Source organism: Paramisgurnus dabryanus, chromosome 1 (genome assembly GCF_030506205.2).
Source record: "Paramisgurnus dabryanus chromosome 1, PD_genome_1.1, whole genome shotgun sequence".
Classification (NCBI taxonomy): Eukaryota; Metazoa; Chordata; class Actinopteri; order Cypriniformes; family Cobitidae; genus Paramisgurnus; species Paramisgurnus dabryanus.
In genome coordinates this window covers 30,824,589-30,849,305 of record NC_133337.1, presented here as the reverse complement: position 1 = coordinate 30,849,305, position 24,717 = coordinate 30,824,589, and the positions used below count along the sequence as shown (strand labels likewise).

The 24,717-nt window shown below is 36.5% G+C and overlaps 1 protein-coding gene across 1 annotated transcript in view; it reads left to right on the top strand.

The window, feature by feature from the left end:
- Positions 1-10,589: 10,589 nt before the first annotated feature.
- nell2b (neural EGFL like 2b) overlaps positions 10,590-24,717 on the top strand; it is a 59,507-nt gene continuing 45,379 nt past the window's right edge. The window contains exons 1-8 of the mRNA XM_065289792.2: positions 10,590-10,914; positions 11,463-11,591; positions 18,325-18,475; positions 22,024-22,197; positions 22,839-22,935; positions 23,159-23,231; positions 23,310-23,392; positions 24,435-24,563. Of these exons, the coding sequence (XP_065145864.1) occupies positions 10,863-10,914; positions 11,463-11,591; positions 18,325-18,475; positions 22,024-22,197; positions 22,839-22,935; positions 23,159-23,231; positions 23,310-23,392; positions 24,435-24,563 (888 nt within the window). The 5' untranslated portion in view covers positions 10,590-10,862. The remainder of the gene's footprint in view (positions 10,915-11,462; positions 11,592-18,324; positions 18,476-22,023; positions 22,198-22,838; positions 22,936-23,158; positions 23,232-23,309; positions 23,393-24,434; positions 24,564-24,717) is intronic.

The window sequence follows — 24,717 nt, the reverse complement described above, 5'->3', positions numbered from 1 at the left end:
GTACGACTAGATGACAGGCCGATGCTGGACTGGATGCAACCGTGACGTCAGCCGGCTGGATATATGGGTCAAACACAGACCAGAGGAGATTATTATTAGACGCAAAGTCTTGCAAACTGTCACAAAACAGCATGTTTTCCTCTCAAAAGCTCAATGTTGAAAGTAGGTGACAAGATGCCACCTTCATGATAAACTGGATGAAAGAAGATGACAGAGGTGATAGGGATCAAGTAATTGAAAGAAATCCTGAGGATCCATCCATCCGTCATCCTTCCATCTACAGTATCTCTCTCTCTCTCTGTCTGTCTGTCTGTCTGTCTGTCTGTCTGTCTATAGACTCTACCTATCAACTCTATCTATTTGTCTATCTACTCTGTCTGTCTGTCTGTTTGTGTGTCTGTCGGTGTGTCTGTCTGTCTGCCTTCCTGCCTGTCTGTCTTTCTGTCTGTATGTCTTTCTGTCTGTCTGTCTGTCTGTCTGTCTGTCTATAGACTACCTATCAACTCTATCTATTTGTCTATCTACTCCGTCTGTCTGTCTGCATGTCTGCCTGTCTGTTTGTCTGTCTGTTTGTCTATCTATCTAGCTAGATAGCTAGCCTGTCTGTCTGTCTGTCTACCTATCTGTCTATCTATCTGTCTATCTACTCTGTCTGTTTATTTGTCTATCGACTCGATCTATTGACTTAATCTGTCGACTCTGTTTGTCGTATCTCTGTCTGTCTACATACCTGTCTGTCTGTCTGTCTATCTATCTACCTACCTGTCTATCTATCTGTCTGTCTGTCTGTCTATCTATCTATCTATCTATCTATCTGTCTGTCTGTCTGTCTGTCTGTCTGTCTATCTGTCTGTCTATCTACTCTGTATGTTTGTCTGTCTATCGACTCGATCTATTGACTTTATCTGTCGACTCTGTTTGTCGTATCTCTGTTTGTCTACATACCTGTCTATCTATCTGTCTTTCTGTCTATCTAGCTACCTGTCTATCTATCTGTCTATCCACTCTGTCTGTTTGTCTGTCTATTGACTCAATCTGTTGACTTCATCTATCGACTCTGTCTATTGTATCTCTGTCTGTCTGTCTTCCTACCTGTCTATCTATCTATCTTTCTATCTACTCTGTCTTTCTGACTATTGACTCTATCTATCAACTCTATCTATTGTCTCTGTCTGTCTATCTATCTATCGGTTGGTCGGTCGGTCGGTCGGTCGGTCGGTCGGTCTGTCTGTCTGTCTAGTCTACCTAGTCTACCTAGTCTACCTAGTCTATCTATCTCCCTAGTCTATCTAATCTGCCTAGTCTATCTAATCTACCTAGTCTATCTAATCTACCTAGTCTATCTAATCTGTCTACCTAGTCTATCTAATCTGTCTACCTACCTACCTAGTCTATCTAATCTGTCTACCTACGTACCTAGTCGATCTAATCTGTCTACCTACCTACCTAGTCTATCTAATCTGTCTACCTACCTACCTAGTCTATCTAATCTGTCTACCTACCTACCTAGTCTATCTAATTTGTCTGTCTATAGACTCTACCTATCAACTCTATCTATTTGTTTATCTACTCTGTCTGTCTGTCTGCCTGCCTGCCTGTCTGTCTGTCTGTCTGTCTATCTATCTAACTAGCTAGCTACCTACCTACCTACCTACCTGTCTATCTATCTGTCTGTCTACTCTGTCTGTATGTCTGTCTGTATATCTATCTGTCTGTCTATCTGTCTATAGACTCTACCTATCAACTCTATCTATTTGTTTATCTACTCTGTCTGTCTGTCTGCCTGCCTGCCTGTCTGTCTGTCTGTCTGTCTGTCTATCTATCTAACTAGCTAGCTACTTACCTACCTACCTACCTGTCTATCTGTCTGTCGATCTACTCTGTCTGTTTGTCTGTCTATCGACTCTATCTATTGATGTTATCTGTCGACTCTGTTTGTCGTATCTCTGTCTGTCTACATACCTGTTTGTCTGTCTGTCTGTCTGTCTGTCTGTCTGTCTGTCTGTCTACTCTGTCTGTCTGTCTGTCTGTCTATCTACCTACCTGTCTATCTATCTGTCTGTCTGTCTTTCTGTCTATCTATTGACTTTATCTATCGACAATTGAGTCTGTCTGTGTGTCTGTCTGTCTATCTATTCCCCATGGCTTGATCTCATCTTTGTTCCAAATCAGATTGTAGACTTAAAAGTATTTAATGGATTGCCATAAATTCCCCCGCTTTCTGGACCATGACAGAGAGCTAAAACTCAAAGCAAATGACCTGTTTGTGGTGAGTAATATTAAGTGCTATACCTGTTCCACATGGGTCTGACAACAAGGCAAACTTTACTTCTCAGCAAGTGTGAAGGTAATCTAAGGCATTTAAGAGTTCACCCGAACACAACATTATGAATCATATCCTTTAACTTTTGAGTAAGTACTGAATGTACCAAAGCGGTGATTTCGAACATAAATACACACGAAAATGCCCAAATGCATGTTGAAGTATACTTCATGTTCAGTCAATTTGTGTACAGATGTGAGCAAATATGGCTTTTTAAATGGGAACACTTTCACAATTTTGATTTTCCCTGGTTGGTTGGTTTGCTGAAAGACGTGGTTTTTTCGTTTTCAGACTTTATAATTGTGACTAACCTGGATTCATGTGTTTACTGAAAAGATGATGCTCATCTTCTTCTAAATGTACTCTTCCATCTTTCAGTAGACTGATGATTGAGTTCAAATGCCTTCAAATGAATATATGCAATTATTGATCATAAAATCATGTATAACATATCATCATGCTAATTGCATCAATAATTGCATTTTTTTTAAACATGTTTATCTTTCACAACTATATTTGTGGAAATAGTGCCTTTTGGAAAGTCCATGGAGTTGTCACTGTTGGTGGTCTGGATGTTCAGCTGTATGGAGTGAGTGGTCTGTGAAAGCTGATGGTGTTGAGATGGTATGTGTTTTGGGGTAGGGGCTGAGATATACATGCAAAAAAATCTGGCTGTATTGATGAATGTGGTAAACAGGGTACACTGAAAAAAAATATTCATTCAATTTACTAATTTTTTTAAAGGAAAGTGGTTGCAATCAATTCATTTAAGCTACATTTAAACAAAGTTTTTTATTTTATATTATTTTACTAATTTTTATTTTGTTTAAATGTAGCTTAAACAAATTGATTGCAACCACTTACCGTAAAAAATTTGGGTGCATGCTCGTGTTTTACACCAACCTTCTGTCATTTACTTCTGTAATGTCCTTTTTAAAAGCAGTTATTTAGACTTATTCCAGAATTTTATTTGATTTATAATCATATTAATGAGGGGTATTGGCTTAACAAAGTAAAGAACCATGCAGTGCATATACAGGTATATGTAGCAATATCCAACAATACATTGTATGGGTCAAAATGAAAGATTTTTTAATGCCAAAATAGTAGGATATTAAGTAAAGATTATGTTCCATGAAGATATTTTGTAAATTTCCCAATGTAAATATATAAAAAAAATTATATATCATTAGTAATATGTGTTGCTAAGGACTTCATTTGGACAACTTTAAAAGGCGATTTTCTCAATATTTTAATTTTTTTGCACCCCAGATTCCAGAGGTTCAAATAGGCCAAATATTGTCCTACCCTAACAAACCATACATCAATGGAAAGATTATTTATTCAACTTTCCAAAAATCCCAATTTCAAAAAATGTAACCATATGAATCTTTTACGAATGGTTTTATGATATGGCAACCTGAGGGTCTGAGTCTAATTTGCCACTAGATGGCAGCATTGTATGCTGATTTAATCTCAAATGGCATACAGTATAAGACCCACATGAGCACATAGACATACAACACTAAGATACAGATTTAGTGGAATAGTTGAAAAATGAAAATTCATAATTTGCATCCCAGATGTATAAGACGTTCTCGCTTAGGGCTTTATATTAAGCATCAAGATCTCACAGAATACCAAAATTGAATGTTTCTTAAGGTGTTTTCACAAATTAGTCTTATTTAAGAGAACCAAACTTAGACCCCTTAAAGTGGACCGAGTTTTCTTTACGTTCACAGTGTCTCTCTGCCTAAAAGAGGACTCGGATCTATTTTTGGTCCACTTAAAGAGCAACTATGGTCCGATTTTTCAATATTTTTCCTTTTGGTGTGTAAGTGTGTATATTAGTACATGTTAACGATATGCAAAACCCCAAAGTACACTGCAAAAATGACTTTCTTACTTAGTATTTTTGTCTTGTTTTCAGTAGAAATATCTAAAAATTCTTAAATTAAGATGCCTTTTCTTGATAAACAAAATGACCCAAGTAAATAAGTCTAGTTTTAAGACAAATAATATACAATTTAAGTGAAATTGTCCTTAAAACAAGCAAAATTATCTGCCAATGGGGTGAGAAAAAAAATTGTGAAATAAGATTTATTTTTTCTTAAACACTTAATTCAAGTAAAATTTTCTCACCCCATTGGCAGATGTTTTTGCTTGTTTTAAGCACAAATTCACTTAAATTGTAAATTTTTGTTGTTGTCTAAAAACTAGTATTATTTTCTAAGGTCATTTTGCTCATCAAGAAAATACATCTTGATTTAAGAATTTTGAGATATTTCTACTGAAAACAAAAAAAAGAAAGTCATTTTTTGCAGTGTAAACTATGTGAGTTAACAAACACACGGATAGGCAACAGTTTCTTCCAATTTCTTGGGCCTGTTGACATAGACAAGCGACCGACATTATCATAATTCCTCCTACTTGAACTCACAGCCTGTAAGTTAACTCATGCTAGCATTGCATTGCGAGCGAATCTTTCAAACATGGTATGTCAGAGGTATTCAGGCCAATCACAACGTACAGATTCGCTAGCCAATCAGAGACACAGAGCTTTTCAAATCGATGAGTTTTGTACAAAATCAGTGCGTTTCAGGAAGACGAGGTTATCTGGAGCTACAAAAATGTACGATATGTGGAAAATAATGTGTTTTTTAACCATAAACCACGCGAACACATTGTATTATACCAAATACACAAAATAACTATGCTCAGACCCCTGAAAAGGACCAAGGGCCCTATTTTAACAATCTAAGCGCATTGTCTAAAGCACACAGCGCAACGTCTAAATGGCCGTGTCCGAATTCACTTTTGCTAATTTAACAACTGGAAAAATGGTTTGTGTGCCGAGCACATGGTCGAAAAGGGTTGGTCTTTTTTATGGGTAATGGGAGTATTTTGGGCGTAACGTGCAATAAACCAATGGGAGTCTTATCTCTCATCCCCTTTAAAAGCCAATTGCGCTGGTGCTATGTCTAATCCCTATTTAGATGACGGACTTTGTAAACTGAAAAACTAAGCGGAGGAAGAAGATCCCCAGTTTAAGATCAATGTTAAATAATTGTGTTGTTTTTCACTATTGAAATTTTTCTTTTTTATTAAAACCTTTAAAACCCGTTTTCTTTTAGTCATGGAAGTAAAAAATCAGGCTTTTAATTGCTTTAAATGTATGGTGTAAGATAATTTCCTAAATAAGATAGCACCTCCCCAAAGGACACTGTATGGGGGCAAAGTGAGTGCGCGAGAAAAGCCTCTCTCCACGATTCACAGTGGACTTCCCACTGAGACACATTTGGGTTTCAAAGACACACCTTTAGGGTGTCATACCTTTGTATTCTTTTCTCTAAAAGCAAACTGTATATGAAATGCTACATGCACAAAGAATCTAAAATCTGTATCTTATTTGTTTTCTATTGGAATGTCTCATTGCAAGTGGTTACAGGTCTCACTCATATAACAACAGAATTCAATGTTAAAGTATATGTGAAACTTCATTCAATGTTGATAGACACCTCCCATTCTAAGCATAAACCAATCACCCACTGTATGGAGATTAAGGACAGCCCTTAGTTTTACCAACAACCAATCAGTACCAAATTCCTATATGCTTTGTTCTCTGGTTATTTAAGGAGATGTGTAGAAGATTTAGGCGGGACTTTCAATATCGAGAAATGCACCCCCATGATGCTGTCCTGGCACAGCATCATGTATTGTTATTTTACTTTGAGGAATCTGTAACCAGATCTTCATCTCATTACCAGGTATGCAATGGGTTTTCGTTTGATTTTCGTATTCGAATTGGAATGTAAATTGGCTTCTGAATTATGTTTTACCTACCTGGTTAATAAATTGTGTTCGGATTATTCTGTGTTGCTACGAAAGTTATTGACATGATTAGTAAATTACGATGTATCCTTGTTACCGCAATGTCTGAAAATCAGGCTAGTATTACGGACCAAAATCCCAGACTAGATGGCATAGTAGTACATCAGCGGAGGATTTTGGAGATCCGACTAGCACTTGGCGTTAGTTTAAGTTAAATTAGATGCGTGGAGGCTAATTTCCTGTTTAGAGTAACAAGTAAATGTTGTCTGACCACTCTAAATCAGATGAGCCTCAGCCTCTGGTTATTTCAATATTAATCTATCTAAGTTGCATATTAAATTATGACGCGATTATACAAAGCTATCATTTGGAGAAGACGGTCAGTTTGTTTTATGATAGTGGTCGTGAGCCTCTGGTTAGAAATAAATATTGTAATAATTAAGTTGCACCTCTATGGGGACTAAATAAAGTATGTTCAGAGATGAGCACGCGTAAAGGGCGGCCTTCTGAACATATGGTCTAACCTCTAGCAGCGACCAAGCCTGATTCGGTTGTGATCGTGGGCCCGCATGATTATTAAATATTAATAAACGGCCGGTGCGTGAGTCCAAAGCGACATGAGTAGCCGAATGAACGGATGCAATAACAAGTAGGGCTAAACAAGAATAACCAAACATCCACCCAAATTCTGTAACTGTTAAAAGTAATTCTCAATCCGATTTATATTAACATTATCTTGGAGTCAGATAATAATAATACAAAATTGCATAATGCCAAAACGTCATCTGCAAGCGCCGGAAAAGACAGAACGCGCTATAATCCTCGTTTGGATTCCGCCGTTGGGCCAAACGGATGGATGGGGTCATATTTGGACCCTTATAAAGGCTATCCAATATCAAGTATGTAAGAAAAGGTTTGTACTCTAAAAATACTTTATTTGTAACAAACAAGAGATAAAGAATTTACAAACGGCTCTCCGCACTTTTCAGCACTTGAACAGCGTCAGTTTTATTTTAAGCATTACTTAAACATTTTTCTCATATCCACAGGTACAGAGTCATCATATACAATAAATCCGTGAGGTTGCATTTAAAAAAACATTTAAAAACAGATGCATTTGTTTAAAGCAAAGCATTTGTTTACTGCAGACTGCAGGTGAAGCAGCTCTTTGTGCCTTCTAACGTCTAATAATCAGTCCTCATTTATGTCCTAATTTTTTACATTTTAATGCTTTACTTTTTCATATTTAAAAGCGTTTTTGTGCTGCTGCGCATTCATGTATGTGATAAGTAAACCCGAATTGTTGTCCCGTTTATAGGCGCATAGTACTAATGCGCTCTTTAAATAACAAAAAACATATTGCGCCTATTTTAGTTGCCTCAAAATAGCAACGCGCCTGAACACACCTCGTTTTCAGACCAGAACGCCCATGTGCGCAAAAGGGGGCGCAAATGCATTTGCAATTTATACAACGTGGCGCTAAACGTGAAAATGATAATTGCGCAGGGTGGAAACTAGCAAAAGACACTTTGCTGCATTGCGCCGGGTGTAAGATAAAGCCCCAAGTGTGAAAGCACCCTTATACTAAGAAAATCAAAAAAGTCCTCAGTTGTTATTCTATTAAAAATAGATTGAATATTACCAAGAGCTGCATCAGCAATTGGTCTTACATTAGCATGACAAAGTTTAAATCCCAGTATTGTAAATGAGTTGAATTTTATTACCTGTCCTGTTGTCTATGACTGTATGAAAAGAGACCTGCAACCCATTTCTGGGTTGTGATATGTTAGTCTGCACACAGGTTTGGACTGAAACATCTTTATAACGTGTATAGACCACCCTGTGATATCAACAATGTGCAAGAAATCCACCCTTTCCTATTATTACACTTGAGCTGAAGTGTTTTCATGATGCACTTAGATCTGGAGTGTGTATTCTCTGGTGAAGTAGAGACTGCAAGGTGATTGTTTGATTGAAAAGTGGGCTTAAAGAAACCTACAGCGTATTGTGCAGATTTATTAAAAAACCCAAACATGACGATGGACCCGTGGAGCTCTCAACAGCTGTTATTTATAGTGCAAAGAGTAACAATAGTCTGGCTTTCACAGTTTATTTGGTTTACAATTTGTTTAATTTTTTCCTTTCATATATTGTAATACAGTGATTGTTTCGCATTTTACCTGGTTGTGAAACATGCTTGTCCCATCCTATACTTGATGACAAGAATAATACTGATACATTGATTATTCGTGCCCTGGACCACAAAACCAGTCATATGTCGCAGTAGCAAATAACCAACAATACATTCTGTGGGTCAAATAAAAAAAAATCATTAGGATATTAAAGGAAAACACCACCATTTTTCAATATTTTACTATGTTCTTACCTTAACTTAGATTAATTAATACAAATCTATCTTAATTCAATGTGTGCACTTAATCTTTGTACAGTGCATCGTGAATGTGTTAGCATTTAGCCTAGCCCCATTCATTCCTTAGGATCCAAACATGGATGATGATATCTGCACTAAACGGCAGTACCGTGGTTGGATAGTGCAGATTGAGGGGCGGTATTATCCCCTTCTGACATCACAAGAGGAGCCAAATTTTAATGACATATTTTTCGCATGCTTGCAGAAAATGGTTTATCAAAACTAAGTTACTGGGTTGATCTTTTTTACATTTCCTAGATTGATAGAAGCACTGGGGGCCCAATTATAGCACATAAACAGTCAGATTTTCATGATATGTCCCCTTGTAAAGACAAAGCCTTATTGGTTTGACTTGGATCAAAGAAATGCATATTTAAGTGTGGCTTAAGTGCATGCTTCAGGGCCACTGTATTTTATGCTAATGGTGCCCAATGCATTTTTCTCTTACAGTTAACACAATGTGCACAGCAACTTATATTGCTTATGTAATCTCCTAACAACTTCATGTACTGAAGGTGATAAAAATCATACAGACATGCTGTTGTCTAAAACAATTGCCTAAGCTGATATCGGCCACAGCTATCTATCTGTCTATCTCCCTTTAAAGCTGCTTCTCTCTGACTGATGCCTCGAGCTGTCATTGTGAAACCTGAAAAATGCACACTAATAATATCCAGTATCTCTCTCGCTCTCTCTCTCTCTTATTCCCACTCCTCCCACCACACTGTTTTCTGATGTATGTGTGTTTACATAAATAGCATGCAAATTGCACTAGTGTTTTAATAAATCATTTATATGGGATTATTTAATCCGATTTATCAGTTTGCTATCCAAATAATTCATTAATTAAACATTAGTTATCACTGCTATGTGACAGAGAAAACACACGTGCACGCACAAACACCAAGAAATGTTTCTTTTGCATGTTGTGCATCATGAACAGATAACAGATGCATCTGTGATATTTTCCGACCGTCAACCCTTTTAACAGAAGTGCTGCATTTATCAATGTAGCAGTTATTGGGGTAAAAACCAGACATTATTTTATAGTAATTGCAGAATGCATGACCTGTTTGATTGGATCAGCAATTATTTAATTCTGGCTCAGGTGACCTTCTTCTCTGACCCCTATACATATGCAAATGTGCTTCAGATGCCATGACAACGTGTCTTACCTTTTAAGGGTTGTAACACTGGATCTCTTAGCAACTAAATTTATTTGGACGAATATTTAATCAGTTAATCTCTATTGATTTACGTGAGTTATTTTAGGTTGCTAACATCATGCAGTGGTTCAAATCAGAATAGTGCATTCACCAGACCGAAACACATTCATGATAAAATAATTATAAAGTGATGTCAGATATTCAAATGATTTAGGGAGACTTAAAGCCTTCTGTATGTGTTTTAAGTTATACTTTGTAATGGTTTTATATATAGAAAAATCAACATTAAGCCTGTGTTACAGATATAAAATGGTCCCCACTGTGAAAAATTATGTCAAATCAATGTATATTTTATATTGTAAACAATTAAGTTAAACAATTTCAACTTGTTTTTAAAAGTTATGTCAACTTATCACAAGTCAAAATTTTTGGTTAAACTGACTGTCATTATTTAGCTGTTTAAAACGTGTTTTTTTGGCGGTACCCTTTCAAAAAGTACACTTTTGCACCTAAAGACTTTATTTTAGTACATCTGAGGTACATATTGCTACCAAAGAGTGCATTTAAGTGTCTCAAAGATGCATATTTGTACCCCATGTATACATATCTCTACCTAAATGTTACATAGGATTTGCCCCATTGACAACTTGGGACCCTTTTATTTTTCAGATTTAAGGATCAAGGATGTTGAGGCTGGTAGATGTTTTACTCAAGTATTTATTACTGAGTTACTTATCTCTAAACATAAATAAAGAAATAAAACAATTTCATGTACATCTGATCACCAGCAGGTGGCAGGATTCACATGCAGGTGCGCGCGCGCGCTCACACTCGTTCCCTGGCCGGATCGGAGAACGGACGCACCTGCGTCTCTACCGCTGACCGCTTATACAGAAGGGCACACCGCGCTCTCCATCAGCTGTATTTCTGTGCCATATGGAGTTTTCAGTCTTGTTTATTTCGTCTGTTTCGGTGAGCTGAAGTTTTGCGCAAGTGTAAATAAAGATTAGACGATGCGTGTTTTGGAGGTGTATCACTGATGCGCATCTCGCTCAGTCTCCGGCAGTAACAATGATGGAATAGGCGTTTCTCTCTCTTCTCCTCAACAACAATGGGATTATTGCAACTTTATGTGGCGTTTTGCACTTTCGGAGTTTTGTATGGTAAGTTTTGCATTTGTCAGGTGTCCATAAATGTAATGCTATCAACATCCGCATCGGAATGGGTACTTGACGTTTTCCTAAATTATGACACTTAATATGCGCGCTGTTCATCTAACTTTATACTTACACAAGTACACACTGTTATACTATATGAAGATAAACTTGTTTTTAATAGATTCTGTACTATGTGTTTGGTGGTTTTATAAGGGAGGCTATAGTTACAGGTTTTTGTATGTTTAAGGTATATAAGTATGTACTTATACGTAATTAGTACTACTGGCTTATAATAATGTAAAATGTGCAGTATATTGTATTGCAAAGTGTGATTCATATATTTGTGTTTCTGGATGCTCCATTATCAGAATCTGACCCACTCCTTGTCATTTTTTGGACAAAACTCCTTGGTTGTTTCAACCCATGGTTGGGTCAAATATTCTAGACATATTCTATTTTAATTTAACCCAACTGTTATGTGTATCTATATTTTATATCTATTATGAAACAACCCATTATGTTTTTAAATGCTTTAGAGAAACTATGTTCTTTAGTTTCAGGTTTCGGGATTGATCCAGCATTACATGTGGACATCTTCCAGGAGTTTGATCTTTTGAGGTCAAGTGCTGGAGTTTCCCAAGTCCAGGGGTTCCACCATGAGAGCCGTGCTTATTTGTTTGAAGGTACGACTGACTGAAATTGATCAGCGTGGTTCTTTGCTTTGAGTCTAACTGACATGAGAGCAGTTTTTCAGAGTGTAGCGTTCACCGTAAGCCTCATCAATTTAGAAAAATTGGAACCTATTGTAAACATCTGGTGAGAGGAAACAGCCAGGCAGACAGCTGGTTTAGAACGGCATAATTCCAGATCCCACTTAATCTCTCATGAAAAATGGATCAACCCAACAGTGAAGCATCAATCCCAGGAGTAAAAAGGCCCCTGTGTTGAGCGGCAAGTTCTTCCCCATCAAAGAATTGTCATCTCATTCAGAAGATGCAGTTAATGAAGACAGTGAATAGACGAGGGAATAACATCTGGCTGAATGTCAGGAAGACAGTGTTTATGATGATAAATAGAGCGGTTATCAAAGAGCCTCTGGATGAATTAATCACATTTTATAAGAATTTTGAACAAAAGTTTTATATATTTGTCTATGGTTTCTATTTTATTTATGTTATCTGGTTGTCTATTCTATTCTGTTCTGTTCTGTTCTGTTCTGTTCTGTTCTATGCATTTTTCTATTCTATACCATTCTATATTCTCTATTATATTCTATATAACTATTCAGTATTCTATTCTGTATTACTATTCTATTCTATGTCTATTCTATGTCTATTCTATGTCTATTCTATGTCTATTCTATTTTATTTTATTCTATTGTATACCGTTCCATTTTCTCTATTCTATTCTGTATTACTATTCTATTCTATTCTATTCTATTCTATTCTATTCTATTCTATTCTATTCTATTCTATTCTATTCTATTCTATGTTCTTCTATTCTATTCTATTCTATTCCATTCCATTCCATTCCATTCCATTCCATTCCATTCCATTCCATTCCATTCTATATTCTCTTTTATATTCTATATTATTATTTGATATTCTATTTAATCCTATTTTATATTCCTTTCTATTTTTAGTTCTATTCTATGTCTATTCTATTCTATCCTATCATATTCTATGTCTATTCTATGTCTATTTTATTTTATTCTATTGTACACCATTCCATTTTCTCTATTCTATTCTGTATTACTATTCTATTCTATTCTATTCTATTCTATTCTATTCTATTCTATTCTATTCTATTCTATTCTATTCTATTCTATTTCATGTTCTTCTATTTTATTCTATTCTATTCCATGTTCTCCTACTCTATTCTATTCTATTCTATTCTATTCTATTTCATGTTCTTCTATTTTATTCTATTCTATTCCATGTTCTCCTACTCTATTCTATTCTATTCTATTCTATTCTATTCTATTCTATTCTATTCTATTCTATTCTATTCTATTCTATTCTATTCTATTCTATTCCATGTTCTCCTATTCTATTCCATGTTCTCCTATTCTATTCTATTCTATTCTATTCTATTCTATTCTATTCTATTCTATTCTATTCTATTCTATTCTATTCTATTCTATTCTATTCTATTCCATGTTCTCCTATTCTATTCTATTCCATGTTCTCCTATTCTATTCTATTCCATATTCTCTATTCTATTCTATTCTATTCTATTCTATTCTATTCTATTCTATTCTATTCTATTCTATTCTATTCTATTCTATTCTATTCCATATTCTCTATTCTATTCTATTCTATTCTATTCTATTCTATTCTATTCCATATTCCATTTTATAATACTATTTTATATTACTATTCTGTATTCTATTCTATTCTATTCTATATTCTTTATTCTATATTCTATATTCTATATTCTATATTACTGTTCTATACTATTCTATACTCTCTATTCTATACTTTATATTACTCTTCTATTTTATTCTATATTCTATTGCATCCCATTCCATTCTCTTCTAGTGTAATTGATGCTATCAAGTTGTCTATTCCATCCCATTCCATTTCATTGCACCCCATCCCGTTCCATTCCATTCTGTGTTTTCTTGTCTTAACATTTGGAGGGCAGGTTTTTCAGGGCTGTCCATAACTCGGGCTGCCTCATTGTTGCTTCGTGGGTTGTTTATCATCCAGATTGACAGTCCCTCTTTGGGCTTAAGTGCCTCGCTCAAGGGCACAACGGTGATGGTCATTCTCAGTAACTGCATTCTGCACCTTTGGTTTAAGCCACCAACCTTTTTGTTTTCTGCTTTTGAGTGCTGTGACTAATCCCATGACTTATAACGAAGCTTGTATGTGTGCAGTCACGGTCAGGGTTTACAGTGAGCCGGCATCTTAGTGTCATCATTTAAGCTCTGCAGTGTGAACGCTACATGAGATATTGCAGTTCTGCACGGGCGAATGCAATCATACCATATATATTCTATAGTGTGTGTGTGTGCAGCTGTATAGATGTAACAAAACAGCTGCAGTAGATGTATGGGTAGACTTAAATTATGATATGCACATATATTTGGCATATACTGTAAACACAAAATTTGTCCCTATGGTATTTACAGAAGCATTTGATTATCAGTAGATGCAACAATCTTGCTAATTAGGGCGGGAGGCACCTCAACGACATTGATTGACGCTCCAGTTAATGCCAGTGGGACTGCAGAATTGGGATCTAACAGACAGGTTTCAATACAAGGTCATAAATGCATGTGCAGAATGCAGATGAGATATCTCTCAATGTCCGACGATGGCATCCACACAGTTCTGTTTATAAAGGAGGGGGAAGGAAAAAAGGAGGAGAGAGAATTCAAGGCCAAACACGCCACAGCATCATTTGAATTTAACTTAGCTGTGGCATTCGAACAAGGCAAATGTGTGCATGTTTCAATACAAAACTGAATTAAAGGGACAGTTTGCCTAGAAAATGTTTTTAGTATCATTATGTCGTTCCAAATCTGCTTGCTGAAGAATTTTGAAAGAATTGGTAAATGGATTTAAAGGATTTTTGGGGGTGAGCTTCTCCTTTGGGCAAATGGAGCAAAGGCAATATACAATATAAAGAGAAGTTTGACCCGAATGTTCCTCCTCCATCAGATCTGGTGCTGACTGAGTCTTTTAAAGCGCCTGGATCAGTTTCCTTCCCATTCATCAGCTATCCGAGCATGCACTTGCCAGGAGGGACACCAGTTAAGTGTTTCTCCTGTGCGCTGAGGCTGTCTAGACCGAGCAGCTACGTCACTCATCCCACATTTCCCAGCTGAGCTTCCAAGTCTCAAGTCTGTCTGCAGTATGATGACTGTACAGTCATTTTTACATCACCGCTAGTCTCAGGCTCAGATGTCGCGCCCACCGCTCAATAATCATCTGATGCATACTGCACACAAGCCTAAGAGCTGATTGGCTACACATTTTTTTATCTGCTGCTGTACTGAGTGCCAAAACGTTATAACGTTTCAATAAACATTTCTGATTTAAACTTAAAGGTGCATTGTGTAACTTTTAGGAGGATCTCTTGACAGAAATAAAGTATAATATACATAACTATATAATCGGTGTATAAAGACCTTACAAAATTAACTGTATTGTTTTTATTACCTTAGAATAAAACGTCTTTATCTACATACACCGAGGGTCCCCTTACATGGAATTCGCCATTTTGGACCGCCATGTTTCTACAGTAGCCCTAAATGGACAAACTGCTCTATGCAGCACATTTTGTCAATATGTTGCTTCAAACGATGACGTGTTTGTCCCGTGGCAGCTACCGTAGCTTCTCTATGCATTTCGAAAGGGAGGCGGGAGCTGTGGACTGAGCCGTTGGTTGCACTTCACAATCTCACCACTAGATGCGCTAAAAATCTACACATTGCACCTTTAGGTAGCAAAAGGGCATTGGTTCTGGTGAACTATATAAAATCATTTTATAAAGCGATCATAATTCTTCCCTGTGTTTTGCAAAACTGCAACACTGACGCTTCCTTCTCTAATCCATTTCAGTGCAAATACATAAATATTTATTGTGATATCGATATTTTTTAGCTCTATCACCCAGCCGTAACCCAAGCTCTTCGGGCAATAGTAGACCCGAATCTCCTGATAAATGTAATGTTAATTCGGAGGAAGACATTTGTTAATTTTGTCATTATAATGGACTGTAAATAATTCATTAGATGTAAATGAGTTTTTGAATTTTCATTAAGGTATGTTGCTATGATGTTCGGACACATTTTTAAGTGCTTGCTTCATGAGTAGCCTGTCTTAAAAACAATTAGTGTTTTTGGTTCATGTAATTGCTCGTATGGTCGGTGCAATGAAAGCACCGTTTAGGAAAACTTACCAGTGACCTCCTTTAAAGGTTTTAATTGAAATTCTTTCAAATGTATGCTGTGAGTGTTGTGTCATTAACATCATGCAGTCTTTATCAAGCTCCCATGAGCCCACTTCTCATTTATTGGTTATTGGAGTTATCGGCTCTCATGGGGAGAAGCTGGACTGTTGTATTTGATAACTTAAGGGATCCATAACATAAGAGTGGACATAGGGTCTGTGACGTCACCCATGGGTTTGTGAAGTTTTTGAAGCCAATAGTTGGCGGGGCCTGCTGCCGTCGCCATCTTGGCATCGCGTCAACCCGCATAATTTGCGGAGAAATGAAAATGGGTAAAGAGGCGGGACGTGGGTGAAGTTGAAGTGGCTAGTTGCTGAAGCTCAACGGTAGTATCAGCAGTTGCAGTTCACCCGTCACTCAAGTGGCCATGCCTTTAATTATGCAAAACTTTAAGGCTTAATAACTTAAAAGGATGAGGTACAAAAAAAAAATCACCCCCCTCACAGTTATCATGAAGGGCAAAATTAGGCTAAAGGTTCCTTTTTTACCTTTATGGGTCTACAACACGTTGAAAATTTCTACCTTTTTGGGTACAGTGGACCTATTGTGTACCATTTAAATGTTAGGGGTACGAAACATTTATATAGGTACACAATAGGTCCTTAAAATACAGTAAAAAGGTACAACATTGTATTGTGGAACTTTAGGGTACCACCCAGCAACAGAATAGGTACAGTTTGGTACCTTTTTCTGACAGTGCATAAAACCAAAATGTTTATTCTATGGCATCATAGAGACAGAGCGCAGCGCGTCATAACCTAAAAACCACGCCCACCGGGGGGGAAAACAATCCAACCATCTCTATCCAACCGACTTTGTATTGCGAAAGGCCGCCTCCTTGTCATTTCTGGCTTATAACAAAAAAACAGAATAATGCCTAAAAGCTGCTGTGTGACAATATGTACAGCTGACAAGCCAAAAAACCCAGAAATAAGTTTTTATAAGCTGTCGAGCCGTAAAACCCAGCCTTTAATGAGAAAAAAGTAGATCGCCGACTATGTTTCCCCCAGTGAACGCAGTTCTACTAATATGAGTACTATGAAAAGTTGCCTGTTTCCACTTTTGTGTCTTTAAACGCTCGTTTTTGAGGTCGACAGCTTATAAAAACTTATTTCTGGGTTTTTTTGGCTTCTTCGCTGTACACCTTGTCACACAGCAGCTTTTAGGTATTACTTTGTTTTTAAGTTTTATCTGTAAATAAGTTTTTATAAGCGGTCGACCCCAAAAAACAAACGTTTAAAGACACAAAAGTAAAAACAGGCAAATTTTCATAGTACTCATATTAGTAGAACTGCATCCACTAGGGGGAAATGTAGTCGGCGATCCACTTTTTTCTCCTTAAAGGCTGGATTTTACGGCTCGACAGCTTATAAAAACTTATTTCTGGGTTCTTTGGCTTGTTAGCTGTACATATTGTCACAAAGCAGCTTTTAGGCATTATTCTGTTTTTTGTTATAAGCCAGAAATGACAAGGAGGCGGCCTTTCGCAATACAAAGTCAATGGAGACGGTTGGATTGTTTTCCCCCCGGTGGGCGTGGTTTTCAGGTTATGACACGCTGCGCTCTGTCTCTATGTAGCACCTTTATTTTTTTATGAATCGAGCTTTTTGGAAACCTATTAAAAACAGAAACATTATTTTCCAATACCATTTGGTACCACCACTAATAGTGCAGAAATGAATGCCACAATGCACCTGTAATTGCTTTTGGTAAAAGCATTACTAAAACGAGTAATTCATCTTCAAACGTTTTAATCTTGCTAATTCTTTACCTAACCAAAAACAATTTACTCGTAATCAACGTAATTTCCAACTGGACACCCATCATCCGTTCCTGACTTATCTTTGACCTTTAAATGTTGCCGTTGAACAGCTAGCCTTTGATATAGAGTGTATTATCACATCCTTTAATGATGTGTGGGATAGAGGGGAAGACGCATCGGAGATGTCAGTTCAGCGGGAATTAACCGAAGAGGTTTTCCTGCTGATTTCCCAAAGGAGTTTTAATGCTGATATTTATGTACGTCCTGGAATGTCTCAGATCAACGGGGTTGTGTGGTGTTTTCTCTGTGGATGGCAGAGGTTACGTGGGTTATATTCAGCTTGCTGTCGTACAGCGAGTTTGATTAATGAAGGCGGTGAAACTCCGCCTCTTTCCTGGCGTACAATAGGTTGGTTGCTAGAGCTTACAACTCCCCTGTGGTTAACCTGACAATAGCTTAAGAACATTATCGTTCAACGGCTGTCCCGAATGTACGTGTAATGTATGTATGTGTGACCATAAGAGTACCAGTTCTAGTTATGTCTTGATAGTACTGATTTTTAAATATTCAAGCCTTAACGAGACCGAAAACGTCATGCACAGCAGGCTCATCTGCTCTCCCAAACTATTTCTTACTTTCTTTTCTTGTTTCTTTGTGCATTGATATTCATATTTTGCTCTACCTTCCATCAGGCTCATTAAGGAACGCAAAAGCGCCCCCCAAGACAACCGAGAGGATTCTTCAAAAGTTGAGAGGAAAAACTGAGTTTACTCTTCTACTGACCATCAAACAGGAGAAATTCAGCTCTGGAGTGCTGCTGTCCATCCACTTTGGAGAACGGAGGTATTGCTAAACCTAAAACCGAAGCAGCGAGACAGGGCTTCTTTTGCAATTCTGGACAATAGACCCAATGAATGCATAGAGGTGTAATAGTTTATCTATATGGTGAGATAATGTACAGACTACAGATGTGAATAATAAGAGAATAGTATCATAATAACACAATAGATTTGAGCGATTCCAGTGTTATGGATGTGACGTTTTCAATTTTTTATATAATTTATCAGAGAATGTTTCTATTACCAATACATTGAATCATCTGTTTCAACGCTATTTCAATTCCTACACTGTAAAAAAAATCCGTAGAAATTACAATGTTATTGCAGCTGGGTTTCCGGTAATTTACCGTAGATTTACATTTATGTTATTTACTGGCAAGAGTTTGTTCAAAGTTAAATAAATTTTAAATATTAACAAGTCTTTATCTTTATAGAATAAAACTATACAATAATAGCCTCATGAAAAGCATTCTGGGAACCAGAAATCATCATAAACCTTTTTCTGTTTTTTGCTTCAGATTTTGTTTCCCAGAATGTTTTGCTTGATACTGTTTTTTTAGTTTTACTCTGTAAAGACAAAGACTTGTAAATGTTTAATGTTCATTTAACTTTGAACAAAATGTTGCCAGTAAATAACATAAATTTAAATCTACAGTAAATTACCGGCAACCCAGCTGCAATTTCTACGGATTTTTTTTACAGTGTACGTATTTCACAAGGTGACCCCATTCATACAACTACACGAACTTCGTATGAACTTTGCACGAACTTCGAACAAATTTATACGATTTAACCAACTTGTAAAATAAGTATGAGTTCTTGTGAGATCAGTTTATTTAAGTTTTCATAATAGGGCGTACACACCAAACGCGAATTCAGCGATTTGCGCAAGTAGATTACATAAAGAGTCAATGAAAAGACGCAAATAGACACAAAACCGCGAAACAAGCTTTTAGGAGACAACATACTTTGTAGGAATTCTGTAAATAAAAAATTCACAAACCAGAAGCAATAAAACCCAAAAAATGGAGAAAGAACGACTGTTCAAAGAACAAAAAATATTTATTTTTTTGTCATTTTCGTGTGTGCATGTATGAGGAAAAACAGCATGGATGTAACATTTCTCTGTTATGGATGTGACGATTCTGAAATCTGTGCTTAGCTTACTAAAAATCATTTTAATTTTTATAACTCACATGGCTATTTAAGCTACCAAATATTAACATCTGAGATATCATGTGGTTAATAACATTTGGAAATTTTTTTTTTTCATGGTAAGGTTGACATTTGCATAATTGCCAATTTTGATTCTACTTAAAAACAAATTCAGTCTCCATAACACAAAAATCAAAAAATTGAACATAAATATTACCCATCCAATATATATACTGACCCATCCAAAAAATCTCATATAGACCATTTCAAAAGATGTAAACAACACTGGTCCAGAAGCACTTCCTGTTTCCGTTTTTTAACACTAGAAAAACGTTGAGATAAAATAAACCAACAGAACATATAAACCTGAATTAACTGAAGTTAAACAAACATCTTAAAGATAATAATATATGTAAAATAAAAAAATAACTGTCACAAACTGTAACAGGAAGTGTTTCTGGACCAGTGTTGTTTACATCATTTGAACTGGTCTATAAGATATTCTAGATAGCAAGTATCTATGCATATACAGTTTCTCTTTATATTATATCCATATAATACAACTATTACAACTACATGAAAATCGAATGGTGCAAGAAAATCGAAATATGGACAAAATCGCTTTTAAAGTTGTACAAATGCTACCCAGTCTCACGTAGATGCGTATAAATTGCAAAAAGTGTGAAAACCATTTTCACCTGGGTTTGGGGTTAGATTTGCTTTAGGATGTTATGTTTTTGTCTGTTTCTAAGCCATGGTCACTTAGGTTAGAATTGCAGTTTTGAGTGAGGATGTCATTTTATGTAACAAAATTTGTTCTAATCCTAAACCTAACAGTGACAGTGGTAAAAAAGAGAAAAAAATTATGAGAAACGAAAACATAAAAAGACAAAAAAGTGCCATTTTAAGTGAACGGGAAGGACTGGTGTATCATATGCACACCAAATTGGAATTTGGCATATGTATTGCACAAGTTTCACACTTTGTGCTATTTATATGCATCTCCATGAGACTGGGTTCCCAAATGAAATCCTTAGCAACACATAACGTTTATGATATATTTACCGTATAGATGTACAAAATATCTTCATGGAACATGATCTTATCTTAATATCCTAATGATTTTTGTCATAAACAAATTCTATATTTTTGGCCCAATGGATTGTTGGCTATTGCTACAAATATACCCATGCGACTGGTGATCCAGTATTGTATCCCTTTGAAAGAATCCATAATCTGTTGTCCTGGTTGAATGTCTATAACATTTTTTTGATTGGGGGTGTCTACTGACATTTCCTTAACATGCTGTATTGATTCTTGCACCTCTTTAAGGTCAGGACACAGCATCTGTGCTAGGAGATTCATGGATCACTGCTCTTCTTTACGTTCATTCAGAACTCACACATTCCCCCAAGCTTTTTTATTCCCCGTTGCTTCAGCACATTGCAAAATTTAATAACAACTCTTTGGCAGCTTAACCTAATGTGTTAGCTGTGGGAACGTGTGAACTCCCAAAATACATTATGGTAGTGGTTGTTTTGTAGAGTTGTTCAGGTTTCAAGAACATACCTCAAAGCAACTGATTATTTTCTTAAATTACTATAACGTTGCATTTTCTACGGATACAAAATAGGGCCCTTAAACTTTACATTTGTGACTCTAGACCACAAAACCAGTCATAAGGGTCAATTTTTGGAAATAGCTGAATTCATAAGATTCCCATTCATGTATGGTTTACTAGGATAGAAAAATATTTGGCAACTATTTGAAAATTTGTAATCTGAGGGTGCAAAAAAATTAAAATATTAGAAAATCACCTTATGAAGTCCTTAGCAACACATGTTACTAATAATAATACTTTTTTAAAATATATATTTATTGCAGGGAATTTACAAAATATCTTCATGGAACATGGATTTTTCTTACACTGAAAAAAATGATTCATTTAATTTACTCAATTTTTTAAGGTAAAGGGTCACAATCAATTTATTTAAGCTGCATTTAAACAAAAAAATTTGAAAAACAAAACAAAAAACTTTTGTTTAAATGTAGCTTAAATAAATTGATTGAATTGAGTAAATTGAATTAATCAATTTTTTCAGTGTAATATCCTCATGATTTTTGGCATAAAAAATATTATTTTGACCTACACAATGTATTTTTGGCTATTGGTGCAAATATAGCCATGCGACTTATGTCTGGTTTTGTGGTCCAGGGTCACATATGGATATTTTCTAATTTAAACAAACTGTTGGGTTTGTTCATATTTTACTCAACCATGGGTTAAAGTCAACCCAGCATGTTTTAGCGTGTTGTAAAAAACATTTTTGCTAAAATAAATAAAACACAAGAAGATTATTATTAAATTATAAAGCCACGTTTTCTGTTTTCTCACAGGTTTTTAGAGCTGGAAAGCAGCGCTCTGCGCAATGAGATCCGTATTTTCTTCCAAAGCTCAGACCAGCGGCAGCAGAGAGAGGTCTTCCCCTACAGTTTAGCAGATGGACACTGGCACAAAGTCTCTTTGGCATTCAGTGCCACCCAATTGGTGCTTCACATTGACTGCAACAGGTGAATAGCTTGAGAAAAAGCATTTAGCCCAGCCCCATTCATTCCTTAGGATCCAAACAGGGATGAAATTAGAAGCCACCAAACACTTCCATGTTTTCCCTATTTAAAGACTGTTACATGAGTAGTTACACGAGTAAGTATGGTGGCACAAAATAAAACGCTCAAACTTCAGTCAATATTACTGCGCCCGAGGTCGAAGTGCTGCAAACTAAGTGCCCTTCCGCCATACAATATAGTTCTAATTTTTATCAGCTTAAAAAATCGGCACATTTATACCATACTTACTGGTGTAACTACTCATGTAACAATCTTTAAATAGGGAAAACATGGAAATGTTTGGTGGCTTCTAAATTCATCCCTGTTTGGATCCTAAGGAATGAATGGGGCTAGGCTAAATGCTAACACATTCATGACACGCTGTACAAAGATTAAGTGCGCACATTGAAAAAAAATGTTATGTATTAAGTTGTCTAAGTTGAGGTAAAAACATAGTAAAATATTGAAAAACGGTGGTGTCTTCCTTTAAAAAGGTCCTAATATGCATAATTAGGTGCAGATATGTATACATTTGGTACCAATATAGATACCATATTAATGTCTAATCAAGTTTTATTTGTACTTGTTTCGTGCTCTGTTATCAGAATTTACGAAAGGATTGTGGAGATGCCATCTATGGACTTTCCAAAAGGAACAAACGTCTGGATTGGTCAAAGAAACGATGCCCATGGGTTCTTTAGGGTAAGTTAAAATCTGCTCTTAAATTGAAACAGGGCCATTTCCATCACTCTCTCTTGGAAAGCTCCCGTATAACTTTCCATCAGTTACCGTGATGAATTCTGGCAGCCAAAAGCAAAGTGTCAGCTATGATAAAGCTAATTTAGACCGGCTGTGGGTATTTATTATTTTATATCTGTGTTCCCGTACATCTTTTTCTGATATTTCCGCCTCCTCTGTCTCTCAGGGTGTGATGCAAGATGTTCAGTTAGTGGTCGTGCCTCACGGATACATCGTCCAATGTCCAGATCTCAACCGCAGTGAGTGCATGCAAACAAACACTTCACTATGCATACTTGTCTAGAAATGCCATGAATTGATGTCTTAACCTTTTGCAGCCTGTCCCACATGCAATGATTTCCATGGGTTGGTTCAGAAGATTATGGAGCTTCAAGATATTTTGGCTAAAACATCAAACAAGGTAGGTTTGTAAATATTAAATTGAAGTGTTAAGGGGCGGTCACACTACACTTTGGCTGTTTCTCAATTCTAAGAACGCAAAGAACGGACTTGTGTTCTCGTCTTGCCAGGCGACCTTGGAAGAACGAACTCAGAAGGTCGCGAGAACACAGAACGCACTTGTGAGAATTGAGATGTGGGCGATCTTCCTGCTGGTCATGTGACCTTCCCAGATTTTAACGCGCAAGTCTGCACTCGATGCATCCTCGATATCAAGAACTCATCCGGGTATTTTCATGCGTCCTCTGTACTTGCGTTCTTGAGAATTGCAATTGAACTTCGCCGGTTAATGATTACGTAGAGCAAGGACGCAAGATCGCCGAAGAACGCAGATTGAGAAACAGCCTTTTTGTTCCACTGACAAGAATTCATACGCATGCAAATGCGTCAGACCGAAAATGCAAGCTTGTGCGAAGATATTACGCATTTTGTGGGTACCAAAGTTCAAGTCTGGTGAACTCTGATCTGTGAATTCGTATCTACGTGGAGATATGTGACCAGTAGAAAACCAGTTTGTCACAGCGTTACGTTTCTTGCTATTGAAAAGCATAAATGGGCAAAACTTTTTCTTTGAATTTATATTGACGAAGCGCTCCACGCCCATATTCACAGTAATGTCCGAAACATCAACATTTATGTTTCTGTGACTTCGAACTAACATGTTTGTTCAATTTTCTTATATTTCTGCTTCAAAAGATATTTGAGTACAGCGTACAGTTTAGTCATACAGTCTGGTAAAACTTATTTTCACCACTGTGTGGATTACTGTCAACAAAAAGCTATTTATTTATGTCATCATTTATATGAATGCTTTGGATCTATAGTTCATTGAGTGTAATTAATGGCCTTTTACATATTTATAATGGTTATCCAAATCTCGCATTTATATAAATTTTTTTGTCCTTCCAATATTTCCCTTGCTCTTCAGGTTTTGTAATGCCTCTTACATTCATTCATCATTCAGTCTAATCTTTCTTTTTCCTCATGTCTACTTTGTACTGTAGCTGGCACTTGCAGAAGAGAAGATGAAGTATCTGGATGGCTGTTACTGCGAGAGGACGTGCAACCTGAATGGAGAGATATACAGGGAAGATGACGCTTGGATAGACGGATGCAGGAACTGCACATGCTCAGTAAGTGCATGTCTCGACCCGAGGGATGACTATTGGTACTGTATAGTGAGGGTGATCCCAAACAGCATTAATACTAGGAGTGCGCTGGGGGCCCTGTTGGGGTCCGTAGTGGTATTACAGAGATTTTTTTTAACTCAAAATAATAATAAAAAAG